General features: G+C 36.6%; 1 protein-coding gene across 1 annotated transcript in view; it reads right to left on the bottom strand.

Annotated features, from left to right (window-relative positions):
- Positions 1 to 13,550, bottom strand: part of CDH9 (cadherin 9) — a gene marked incomplete at both ends in the record, with an annotated part of 71,971 nt that extends 58,421 nt beyond the window's left edge. Inside the window, one exon of the mRNA XM_082310073.1 lies at positions 13,320 to 13,550. Coding sequence (XP_082166199.1) covers positions 13,320 to 13,550 — 231 coding nt within the window. The remainder of the gene's footprint in view (positions 1 to 13,319) is intronic.
- Between the last annotated feature and the right edge of the window lie 225 nt (positions 13,551 to 13,775).

Raw genomic sequence — 13,775 nt, forward strand, 5'->3', positions numbered from 1 at the left:
AGAGGGGGCCTGAGATGGGATTCAGGTTCCACATAAACTGCAGGTGGAGTGTACCTGTCTGATAAAGCATGAAGACTGTGGCTTAGAGGAGAGCCAAGATAAGGCTGCGTAGGGCTTCAAATGAAAACTCCGTGAAAGAGAAGTAGTGCCTAGGGAAGCCAAAGCATAGGGCCCAAACCAATCATAAAGTCCTTCAGACCAACAGTCTTGCTTCATCGAGGGTATGTTTAATTTAATAGCTGAATCTGCAACCTGATCAGATGAAGTGAGATTAATATGGAGATGTTAGGCAATGCAGGATTTATTTAAGAGGGATTTCTTTTTTTTTTCTTTAGATTCTCAGAGCAAATATTAATGAAAAAGAAGCCCATCAGGAAGTATGCAAAGGATGAATTAAAGTAATGTTAATTTAACAGCATAGATATTCAAAGTGTTTGCATCTGGTTAAAGCAGATAAAAATCTGAATGTATCAATGCTAATTTTGTATTAACTTTATGGAAAAAAGAAGATTTTTGGGGGGAACTGGAGTCTTCAGTGCTGAATGTCTGCATCCTTTGCTGAAATCCATTTTTGTCTAAAAAGTTACTCTGTACTTTGAAGAAGAACACGACACACAAAGTAAAACTGATTGTTTTGCTAATTATCCTATGACTTCATCTGGAGTAAAATGTTGACCATGGTCTTGTTGACCATTTGGAGATAGGTTTTAAGACAGAACTTGAGGTTTTGCTAATATTCAAAATGACGGATCTGGAGTGCTTGTTTTTCAAATGATTTTCCCTCTTGACGTGTGCTATCCTTTCTGCCTTGATCTTCTCTTCAAACAGATAACCTTGCCATTATGATGAATTTGTCCCTGTGCAGTTGCTATTCAGTTCTGCGTCTAACTGTTGTCATTGTCTGGCTCTGTGACCTCAAATGACTGTTTCAGCAACTCTGCTGCAGTTTTCTGCTCAGAAGAATGGATGTTATGTCATTGCCTGCCTCATCATAGGTACTGTTCATTTAATATAAAATACTTTCATATATTTTGTTGAATGGTACTCACAGAAGTGGAAATTATTATTAATAATCATAGCATCATCATTATAAGGTTTTCTTTATCTTTTTCTCTTTTATCATCATCAAAGAGATCAAAATAAATCTTTTCTTTATCCTGAAGAGAAAACAATGTTTTATATATATACACACGCACATACATATGTGTGTATTCTCATAGCTTTTTAGAAGCATAAAATGCTTTTGAACTGTGGCTTTTTTGTTATTTCTTTTTCTTTTACACACTTTGAAGTTAGATCAGATTTAGCCACCTGAAATACAAAGACAATTAATTGCAGTACCTCTAAAAGAATGAAAACCGAATCAGTCATTCCTGTTTCCCTCTATTAACAGTATTTCTGAAGGACTAAAGAATTTCTTCTGGGATAGATTCACATTTTGCTCTTCACTTCATGCCTTTCTGCATGTGATTCTAAATCTTTCATATGGAATGGGTGGGAATCAGACTGTGACCTCTTCCGCTTCACAATTACTAGCCTGTACAGCGATGAACGTATTTTCATGTTCTGTGAAACTCAGAGGCAGTTAAAAAAAACTTTAATGATTTATTTTGCTTTCTTGCAACAACCCCAATTCCATTTACTTCAGTGACAATATATACAGAAATACTTGCTTGCATGACAAATTACTCTTTACATTCATTTTATTGTCCACACCATTTGTTTATATCTAATTAATACAGGTTTAAAATTAAAGATAAATATACATGGTTATTTCTTTTAGTCGCTTGTGTTACACAGAACATAGAGTAACTTTTTCCTTTTTTTTTTTTAAGTGACTGATTTAAGCGATCTTTAGTCTCAACATTTTAAATGCAAATGCTGCAGTGGTAGAGAGACAAGGTAAGCAAATACTTTCTATATTTTGTTCTTCATTTGTTAATTCAGTCCTATCAGTCAGCTACCTGACCAAGTTATATTTGAATATTTAATGCTCTGTTACCTCCTGGTATTTGACAGTGTTTATTCATCACAAATGCTTATTAAAAAGAAAAATATGCTTACTTTCATAACCCCTGTAAGACTGAACTATCAGAAAAACACCATTTTTAAAGCTTGCATCGGTAGTTGCAACATTTTTAATAGTGTCATATAGTAGCGTTAATTCCACTTAAGCTGCAGAGAAGTTGCAACCCAGAACTTTTTTATAAGAACTAAATTTGTTCTCAATATTTAGAAGCTAAATCTATTTCAGCTCTTAATCAGAAATATGTAGCAACAGCTAAAAGTTCAAGTGGCAAAAATGGCTACAGGTGGTGACAACAATCACAAATTTTAAGTTAGATAAACAGATTTTATGAATGCTTGAGTAGAAGTATAACCATATCCCACTTAATACTTCTGTGTTTGTCATTTTTGTGCATTAGGAAAAGTTAAGGCAATAATTTACATCACAAATTCAAGCATTCAAGCACTGTTCACCAGGTAGGTAGCTATTAAATATTTAGTTTTGTTTTTTCCTCCTTTTCATAGTATGCCCTGATATTTTATTCAACCCAATACTTCCAAGCCCTGCTCTCAATCAAATAGCTGATTCATGGCTGTTTTCATGATATTCCAGAGCTTTTTTTATAGTACTGTGTGGGAACACTTCATACATAGCCATGTTCTGAGGAAAAGCTTCATTAGGATAAGTGTTGGCAAATACATTTTAAAGACAGAAAAAATAAAGCAGAATGTACATAAAGCAAACGTTCAATCAAATCTTATTAATAATTATTTCTAGCATCACCAATTATTTTTATGGCAGGGTTTGGGCTAAAACTTCATTCTTGTAGCTGAATCAACCATTCTAAAGACCTCTTTGAGATTCTGTTATGAGTTCTACAATTTAAACAAAGGGGAATTGATGTCATTTCTCCTTGCGTTCCGTCTATGGAAATGGAGAATATAGAAAAACAATTTCTCTTCAGTTAAGGCTAAAACTCATTTAAGATTATCAGCCTAATTGTCATTTCCTCACACGCCCAATTTGACAAAAATGGTATGATGGCTTCCATCTGAAGTGGGCATGCTCACCCCTGAAATGTGAAGCAAGACAGGGAGGAATTAATAACTTCTGAAATGTTCATGGAGGCCAGAATGCTTTCTCACTCTTTTTATTACACTCTGCTGTATAAAAAGAGAAAAGAGAGATTTCAGCAGAGTTTCTTGACCATAGGTTGATATAAGAGAGAGCAGAAGTTAGCCCAGTGTGTTTGTGTTGCTATGGCAATACATATAGCAGGGATTTGACTGTAGTTATGTATTTCTGTAACTGATAAGAGATCACAGATTCTTCATTTGATTGATACCCAGCATAGTGTTAAATTGACTGATTACATTGGCTAGACTAACATATTTTTCAATTTCTAGAAGGCTGAAATGTGCGATGATTCCTGCAATGGACAGGATTTGATATATCAGACATGTACAGGAAGAAAAGACTTGCAGTTCTTGACAGTTGCTTGTTGACAGCTCCTCTGTTTGTCTTCAAGATGACTATTCATAAACCTTTCTCCGACAGACAAGATGTTGCACAATACCATCCTCTGATACAGTCAAATTGCCTTTTCTAAGTAGTCACATATTGATTTTCTCTGATGGGTTTTGCACCTTTTTTATCACCAGGCTGGCAGGTAGCAGTAAAGCACAATATAGTCAAAACACTTCCCTTTTTCAGAATCGCTCCCATAATGTAATCAATGTCATAAATATACAACATCATGAAAAGTATCTTGCAAAATACATTTTCCTCACCCTCACACTTTTTCATGCACAATAAATGATTGCCTGATAACAGATAATGATAGGTCTGCAGATTGCCACTAGTCTAATCTTCTCTTCCCACAGGCTTAAAGCTACAAGGCTGAGAAATACCAGCCTATGAAGTTGTAATAAGAAGCTAGGGCTATTCTACAAATAACAATTACCTATTGCAGCAGATTCCTGAGCCAGCCAGATCTTTGAGGCAGACCTGCTTAGGCCTTTTAGTATAAGGAGTGTGCCAAGATCAAGAGGTTTTTATGCTCAAAAAAGATAGTTTTTATTAAAATGAAAATTATTTAAATGGCAACTGGAAGTTACCACTGGAGACAGGAGAGAACTCCATTCTTCATGCCCACTTTGTCTTCAAATCAGTTTTTTTTTTTACTTTAGGCCTTGTTTTTTGTTAGCTTGTCAACACCCTCAATCCCAGCAAATTCCATGGGGGGGAGACCACCACTGTGCGGGTCCCAGACCCCCATTACTGTTGTCCTGGCCTACCCCATGGGTGCTCTGAGCACACTCAGGAGATCCCCAGGGAAGGGGATCTGTGACTAAGCAAAGAGCAAGCATTGTAGTGAACAACAAACTAGACTCCACATAGTAGCCTTTGCTGCTATGTTAGGTATTGAGTGAGCATAATTTTTCCACATGTGAGAGGAGGAGCATGGAGGGAAAAGGGAAAAGAATTGGGGAATTATTATTGTTTTGCCTTTATTGAATTGTCTTATATTGACTTTGTCTTTAAAAGTAGCTGGGTAATTTTTCAGATGCCTGTATTTATGCTATGGATGAAGTTGCTAAATTCTCAAAAATTATCTTGCAAATTCTCCTTTTTACATTAAACACAGAGGCTCTATAAAGGCACATAGTTGGCAGCTTTCTGCTTTTTTTTTTTTAACTGGAAAATCATTGCACACTGGATGTTCTGTCTCGGGAGAGGAGCGAGAAGGGGAGGGGAAGGGAAAAGGGAAGGGAAAGGGAAGAGTTTGGAATAAACAGTCTGCGTATTTACTCATTTCTTATGTCTTTGGGTTTGTTGTGGTTTTGTTTTGTTTTTCAGAAGCAGTTTAGCTGATTTAGCATTTGAATTTGAAAAACACACACAGAATCCTTGAAAGCAGAACAGACAGGGACCTAAAGATATAATCTGTGCCATCCTCCTGCCTCCAGGTAGGATCAGTATGGACTTTCTGGCATGCGTTTTTTTAGTTTGTCATTAAAACCTCCAGTATCAAGATAATCCTGTCTCTCTGAGTGATCTTTACCTACTACTTCACTGTATTGAATGTATATACCATCAAAAACCTTTTCCTCATGTTGAATGTAAATCAACCTTACCACAATATGAACCCGACTTCTTGTCCTGAACATGACAAGAACTTGAGATTATTTTTTTTAGAAGTCTTTTATGTAGTTGAAGAAACAGAAGCTGTCAGATCTCATGACAGCTGCTGTATCTGTACCAAACAATGCCAACTCATTCTTGTCGTTCATGTATTTGAAGCCTCTGATCATAGCAGTTGTTTTCAGAGATGATTCTTTATTTTCTGAAATATGATGTCCAAATTTGATTGCAAAATTCTAGCTTAGGTCTATCAGTGCAATGTAACATACAAGATATTTCATATTTAAACTGTTTATACTTGGGTTATGCATGATGTGATTAAATCTCTTCACTATTTTTGAAACTTCAATTAAAGATGTATTTAGGTTCTCAGAAAAGAGCAGCTGTCCTTTCTCCAAAAGAAAACAGTCTTATTGGTTTTGAAAGACGTAGCATTTGTCTTTCACCGTTTTCTTCCCTGGCCCTCCAGCCTTCTTTTTAAAAGTAGCGGTCAAATTTTATTGAAAACTTTGTTTTTTACTATTTTTTGAGAAAAATAAATTTTACTTTCAGCAATTTTTCAATAAAGTTTCTGTTGGAAGCTGTCAGAGAATAAGTTATTTTTAAAGAAGTAAAACTATGGCTCTTCATTAGTATTTGTAGTTAAGTTATGCATGTATGTAGAGACGGGGACTTATTGTGGCTTTTTTTTTTTAACCTTTTTTTTCTTGTTTTGCTTGTTTCCATGTTAGTTTTATTTTGTGGATTCATCTGCCTAGAGATATGGCTGCTTGAAACTAGATTGAAAGTTTGTTGGAAAAAGGTGCTAACTGAAGAATGCAATGTAAATGGGATAATTTATTAATTTATTATTTTTTGAATCAAGTAAGTTTTCCATTTCTTATATTTTAAAAAGTCAGAGTGTTTTTCTTATTTCTTCGATCTTTTCTGTCCTTATGACCTTTTTTTTCCCTTTCTGTTTTGATGCATCATTATTTCTTCAGTATTCATTCAAAGATAAGAAAAACTTAGGATCTGAGACAAGAAAATAAAGACAAAAGGAGGAGAACCTGGAGACCCCACTAATTTTTCTTCTTTTGTTTAGCTTTAAAATACTGATTTTACTGTAAGAGCAGACATTCTAATGAAAACACATTATTAAATCTTAAAAAACCTGTGTTTTAAAAGATGGCTTTGGGTTATAGCATATGCTAGATGGAACATGTTAAGAATGTGATGAAATCTTCCCCCAGTTGAATTACACTTCTAAATGGTTATATGTCAGCAACATGTGATATGTTTATGTTTATGATTCTGTTGTTTTTTTGAAACTTATCATACTTCTAAGTCACAAGATGATGAAGAAACATGCTGGTTTTAGCAACATTTAGGTGCTGTACTGAATGCAACTGTTTTTCAAATGGGACAAGTGGGCTGCATCTATAACAGAGTGGAGGGCACACTTGAAACACTGAAAAGGCAGTGCATCTGTATGTACTCTCATCCTAGGAATAGGTGATTCTTAAACTGACTCTGTGGAGGGAAAATAAAAAATTCTGTAAAGAAATCCTTACGGATTATTTGCATAAATTGATTAAAGGCACAAGTGAAAAAGTAAGTTCTCTCACATACTCTATAGGCAAGATTAAGATAAAATTCAATACATAAATGTCCTGGTTTCAGCTGGGATAGAGTTAATTTTCTTCTTAGTAGCTGGTAGAGTGCTGTGTTTTGGATTTAGTAGGAGAATAATGTTGATAACATACTGATGTTTTGGTTGTTGTTGGGTAGTGCTTACACTAGTGAAGGACTTTTCAGCTTCCCATGCTCTGCCAGGTGCACAAGAAGCTGGGAGGGGGCAGAGCCAGGACAGCTGACCCAGACTGGCCAAAGGGCTATTCCATACCATATGACATCATGCTCAACATATAAAGCTGGGGGAAGAAGAAGGAAGGGGGGGGGGACGTTCGGAGTGATGGCGTTTGTCTTCCCAAGTAACCATTACGCGTGATAGAGCCCTGCTTTCCTGAGGATGGCCGAACACCTGCCTGCCGATGGGAAGTAGTGAATGAATTCCTTGTTTTGCTTTGCTTGTGCGCGAGGCTTTTGCTTTACCTATTAAACTGTCTTTATGTCAACCCATGAGTTTTCTCACTTTTACTCTTCTGATTCTCTCCCCCATCCCACTGGTGGGGGGGAGTGAGCGAGCGGCTGCATGGTGCTTAGTTGCTGGCTGGGGTTAAACCACGACAATAAAGAAAACAATACTAGGTAATTAATTAAAAAATATTTTTGCAGCAGATGAGAACGTTATGCTTCAGGATGGAGAAACTAAGGTTACTGCAGAGTTTGGCACTGCAATGTTGTCAAGAGCCAGCTCAGTGGGTCACCCATTTGGGCCATAAGCTTCTTCCTCCCACGCTGCTCAGAGCAGAGGCTGAGAATGGCCAAGACCTCAGCAACGTGGTTGAGAGGGCTTGGATGAACTGGGATAAGACTAATGGAGTAAGGGATCCCATTTTCTGACTTCTCTGCTGCTTCTCCTATTAAGAGGGAGTCTACTCTGGACTTGAGTGGTGTATCAAAGGCAGCCAGCAAAGTAATGTGAAATAATATTTCCAGGCATTAGTACATTTTCAGTCTATATTTACAAGGAAATGCTATTAAATTCCATTAAATAAGAAAAAAAAAAAACGTACAGTATAATGGGGCAATTGAGTGAAGTTTTGTATTAAATAACAGCAAGTCTGGTGAGGCTGGTAATTCAGTGAGACTTCTTGAATTGTTACATGAAGTTCTTTTGGTCTTGTTTCTCTTTTCTTATAAGGCAGACTGCAATAGTAGGCAACCTCACTTGTAGATGGCTGAATATTTGTAAATGCAGATTACAAGAAATGAATGGTTGCATTTGAATATATGTTGTAGCCTGTCCCTCCCAAAAGAAAACAAAACAAAACAGAACAAATCCCCAATAAAACTCGCCCTCTGAATATTTTTCTTTTCACTTTATAATTTTTAATAAGACACACAGGCAACTGTTGTGAATCCAACTCACTGGTTAACTGAAGGTAGAACAGAGATTTTTCTTCAGTTTGCATCCAATTTAAATGATGCTTATGACATGCAAAGCCTAGTTAATTTATTTTTATGGAAGTTATTAAACAGGAGGTTATTCATGGAGCAGCTAATTTTGAGCAATGTCGGTTCTTTTCTATTTTATTTTGTATTTCCCCCCTTAATATGAAAAAGAAAGGTTGCAGGTGGTGTACAAAAAGTTTTTTTCTTGTTGTTTCTTTATTGTTTTTAAATTCTGGGATATGACAGGTGTTTGATTGTACAGTTTATGATTAGTCTAACATCCATTGCATGGAATTTTGCACATTATCTGCCTATCAAGATTAGTAGCCTTTGATTAGCAAAGTGCTTGTTTGATATAGAGAGACTAGCTTTCATGTAAAAATGAAATTGAGTGACTTAAAAGGAGGGAAAATCTCTTGTCTCTTGAAATCACTTAAGTATATTGTTGCAAAGCATAAAGGACTGCATTTTCCAAAATGGCTGATGATTTTGATTAAGCCTATTTCTTCCAACCTAGGGATATTTCATAAAGACTGGAGTTAAAGAGGTGGGATATTTGGCATTTTGCATAACTGAAGTGGGTATCAGGTAAGTTATTTAGAAACGGAGGTACATAAAATCAGTATTAGCTTGGAAAATAAAAATAATTATCCCTAAAGGACTACTTGGTTAGAGCCTTCTGTGCATTTTATTAGCTTTTTCTTTAATTAATGAACACCATTCCCATCAATATTTTAATACTTCCGAAATTGCATGTCCTTTTTTTTAGATTATTGTCTCTTTGGATTGTTCGTTTAGGAAGTGAGCAAATTTGGCAGGCTTTTTTTCTCATAGAATGTCAGTATTTCAGATTCCATTTCTTAGGTTCTGCATGGGGCTTAAAGTTAGTGGCAGCTGAGAAGTTGGATCTACGGTCCCTCCCTAGTGAAACAAAAGGAGATCCCAGAAACCAAGGAATGCCACAGTATGATATATAGTCAGGTGTTTTATTTTCTCATCTGCTTCATCTTTCACAAAACATTGCTAGTTGTTTCTTTTCCTTCAAAAAGAAACTTCTCTCATACATTTAACTCTGAATGTTATGTTTTAACCCATTTTTCTTTTTCTTTTTTGTGAATCCTTAGTAGGCAGAATGAGTTCTACAGTTCCTCTCACTGCATCCTCTGAAAATTCCTCACACTGATGATCTCATTGAGATATTCAACATTCACACTGGGCAACAGGCATCTTGAAAGAATATGGTCATTTTTATGTTTTAGAAATTTTAATTTTTTTTTTTCTTGGCTAAGTTTTTAAACAGGACTCTGTGACACTGCTTACCTTACCTGTGTCTGACTGAATATTTCAGTTGAAACTCTCCAGAGCAAAGTTTATCTCCCTATGCATTTTTTATACAACACGTAGCATGATGGAGCAATTGTTTTCTCTAAGCATTTCCTGAATATAATTTAAAAGGATAAGAAATCGGAGGATGTCATAAGCAGTTCTTGCATTGTTGCAGGTACAAGTAATAGGACCTAACAAATTTAAAGACTTCCTGTGCACTTATTTTTTATGCATGCACCAATATATGAGACAAATAGGTCCTCTGAGCTGGGAGAAGGAAAGAAAGATGTGTGATGGATATACTGTAGGTTGTCTGGATTTACCTTGACTCCCATCACATTCACAAGGCAATTGTTCTGCATATATGCCCTGTCCCTGAAAGGTGGTTGGTGATTTAGGTCTGTTAATTGAGTAATTTTCTTACTACAATTGTTCTAGCCATCAAGCCTTTTTTCAGCTGTTGAATGCTAACTTGCTGTGCTCATCAAGCAATATTTTCTATTTCTGCTAAGTGCATTAGATGCACTTACTGGTCTCCATTTTAGGTCACCTATCATCACTACCACTGTCTTTGTCTAAAAGCTATCTAACTATAATTGGGAACATAAGCTCTGTTCTAGCTGTTCAGAGTCCATTAACACCGTGTTACCCCCATTAGCAGTCTGGGAGCCATACACCAGGTTTGTGTGGAGCTGGGTTTTTCATCTACCTTACAAGTACACCAGACCTCTTTTTTGGTTACTTCTTGTCACAGGGTGAAGCCTACCCACAAGCACCACTCAGATAAATGAGACCGGAATTGCATCTGCCAGTTCTAACTGCTTAGATTACTCTGGTATGTGCAGGAAAGAAACAAAAAATCAGGGATGATGGAGCTGTTAACCACTTTCCATTCTTGGAAGATATTTGGGAAGGAGACCAGAGGGTGAAAGTAACCCCAGTAACAACTGCTATTTGGCCTTAGATATGGGGAAAGAGATCGTCCTGGGGCTACTTGGACAGTGAGGCCATTGGCTGCTGACAATGTAATTTTAAAAAGCGCTACTTAAGATGATAACACCTCAGATGTGTGGGAGAAACTCCTCCCTCCAGGGAGCTCTGACACTGAGCGGGGCCTGAGCCCAAGGCAGAAGTGCCTTCATAGGGGCCAGACTGCCAGCCAGGACTTGGACAGTCCAGCAGTCAAAGCAAGTGTCCAGTTCCCCTGGGTCACTGCTACTGGTCTAAACTGGGCTAGGGGGCTGAGAGGTGGGAGTGAGAGGTGAGTGGATGTTACAGAATAGCTCTCCATCCCAGGTACCCATCCTGCTTAGTAAATAAATTTTTTTCTTTTATGTCATACCAGGTGATCTTACCCCACTGCCAATAACAGAATGCACTCATAACAAAATAAAGTATCAACAAAGTAGCATCACACACAATGACCTAACAGATTAAAATTGTTTGAAAATTGAACTAGGGAGGGAAAACTAATTTTTTGGTATTACGGCTGTGATCTCTTAGAAGTTTATTTCCTGCTAAAGTTTCTTAATTCAGTTTATTTAATTTTTAGTACAACATTTATTATTCTACCTCAGTAATCCATCTGCCTGTGCATATCCATATTAAAGAGAGACTGGATAAGAATACTGCTGTGAACTAGTCCCCATGGGTTGGAATAAAAGTGCTCTCTATTCACACATACCAGTTTGCTAATTACCATCACTTTGAGCAGAATACTAAACCTGAGATTTAAGCCTTTCTCAGAATAATATTGTTCAAAAAAGTTGTTGCTTTTTTTTAAGAAAAAGAAATTCCTTAGTTGACTTCTTGTTGTAGCAGCTCCCTCTTGGTGCTGTATGTCACGTGTACCTAGGATAATTTGAACGAACTCAAATGGATTTACTGTGGTTTTATACCACTGAGGACAGAACTATGATCATTTTGTCATGTCATAAACTGTTTTAAAGTTAATGCAACCATATGGAGTTTATCACTTCAATCCAACTCCATCTCTTTGGAACATGGTGTAGTATTTGGGGTGATTTCCATCTGTTTAGAGAATCAGTAATGCTAACCCCTTCCTCAGGGCCTCTGTACAATATTTTGCAGTGAAATGTGAAAAATCTCAACATGTTATCTGAGTTGTAAGAAAAGAATCATCTCAGATCCAACTGCTGTACAGCCATTTGTTTTCCTTCCTGGACTTATCTCTATGGTAATAGGGTCCAGTGGCTTTTAATTAGTCTGGAATAAGTGCAGAGTAAGTTTGCATCTGTTGCAATATACCATGTAGGCATTCCTTGTGTGAAACAGAGATAGTGATGATAGTTTTGATGTAAGCTTAATTTATTTGAGTTTTAGAATGGCATAGATGGTTTGGAGTCCATTCATCTATAACAGTGGAACTGAAACTGGAATCAACCCATGTTTGATACTTACTTCTCTTCTATGACAGCTTTCTATTTTTACAAAAAAATATTTCTGTGAGTCTATATTATCGTGTACCTTATTGAATGCTTTCTGTGCAAGTTTACTCAATACTAAAGGTCACTTCTAACCAAATTTTTTTAGAAATCTCTCCATGAGTTAGTTCACTCTTTGTTGAAGATCCCTTTGCCTACAACAAACCTTCCTATTTTATACACTGATAAACAGACCTAGCAATAGGATTATTGGCTCTCATCTTATTTTTGCTACTGCAAGTCAGAATTAATTTCACTGGAAACAGAATTGTATAGGCATAGCGATGGTATAAATGAGGTCAAAATCATGTTCATATTTACCATGGTTGGCTTCTTTGACATTTGTTTCATAACAAAGAGAGATGATTTCCACATTTTCCAGATGATCATGCCTCCCATGGCCAGAAATATTAGCAAATGTTCAAAAACATTTTGGGGTCTTTTAATTAAAAAATGTGTCAGTATGTTTGGTAGTTAGAAAGTGAGAGAGCTACCTGACAATCCGAGCTAGTGACAGCATTGTGAATGAATGACAGAAGCTGGAATGGACATTTGTTAACTTAAGATAAACATTTCCTTAATTTGTAAGTCATTCCGGGTGGTTGCTGTGTGTATTCTAGGTCTCTGCCAAGATTGTTTAGTTATACCAGACCACAAGGTAGATCCATGTATGGTGAGACACCACAAAAGGCTAAAAATCTTGAAATCTTTGAGTTGCTTGTTATCAGAAAAGGTAGGACTGCAGACAGCTGGAATTCAGAGGTGCTATTGTTGGCAATAGCTGATGTTGATACGTCTCAAAGAATGGAAAGTCTCTCAAGCCATTAAGATCAGAGTTTATTGCAGAAATGATGAAAAACAGGGTTTTTTTTCTCCTCAAACACTTTATCCATACTTAGAATTGTGTAGAGACAGCAATTTCATTGTTAATAAATAGAATTCTATATTTCATTTGAGGAAGAACACATCCCATTATACTGGCAAATGCCACAAGGTAGATGAATGAAGGCATAACGTCTCTATTCCCTTATTTAATATTTATGTTTAACAGTTGAAAACTGGAAATGATTCAGTGATAAAACTTGCATGGGCATATGTAATAAGAAATTGGAACATTTTAGTCTGAACAGTTTCCTTTTTTTTTCACTAAACGACTTCATTTCTCCCACAACTTTGAACAATCATGGAAACCTCAGGTGGTCCATGACGTGCTTTGTTTGACTTAAATGAGAAACTGGGACCACCGCTATATAAAAAGCAAAACAACTGTGGAGAAGGAGGCAAAATACCAAGGGGTCAGATGCACCATCTATAAAGAATCCTTTAAACACAAGGCTTACCTTGCCCACGTATTGAGTATCTGGACCCGTGTACTCCTCCAGCAAGAAAAATTGATTCCACATCCAACCACGCTTGGTGCGGTGCAGTGTTTTTCCACCATTCTCTGACAATCCTGTTATCCTTTCACTGCGTGAGTGCTTGTTAGTCCTTTTTTGGGATGGCATCATATGAATCGCATGAAACATACAGCTCCAAAGCAAAACTGTCAAGAAGGAATAAGTCCTCATCATTTAAAGTGATGCTGTTAGTCTCCACTCCTCTAATAATTCACCAGAACAAATTTTTCAAATGTTATATTCCTCTTGTAAGTAGGACCTAGAGGATGGAGAAAAGTATTTGAGTAAGTTGCAATAATATTTTTTTCCCATGGCCATGGCCTTAGGGAAACAGGCATACCAATAACCTAGTGATCACGACAATAACCCATGGAAATTACATATAAGCATAAAAATAAA

The sequence above is a fragment of the Platalea leucorodia genome, assembly GCF_965183815.1.
Source record: "Platalea leucorodia genome assembly, chromosome: 1".
Lineage (NCBI taxonomy): Eukaryota > Metazoa > Chordata > Aves > Pelecaniformes > Threskiornithidae > Platalea > Platalea leucorodia.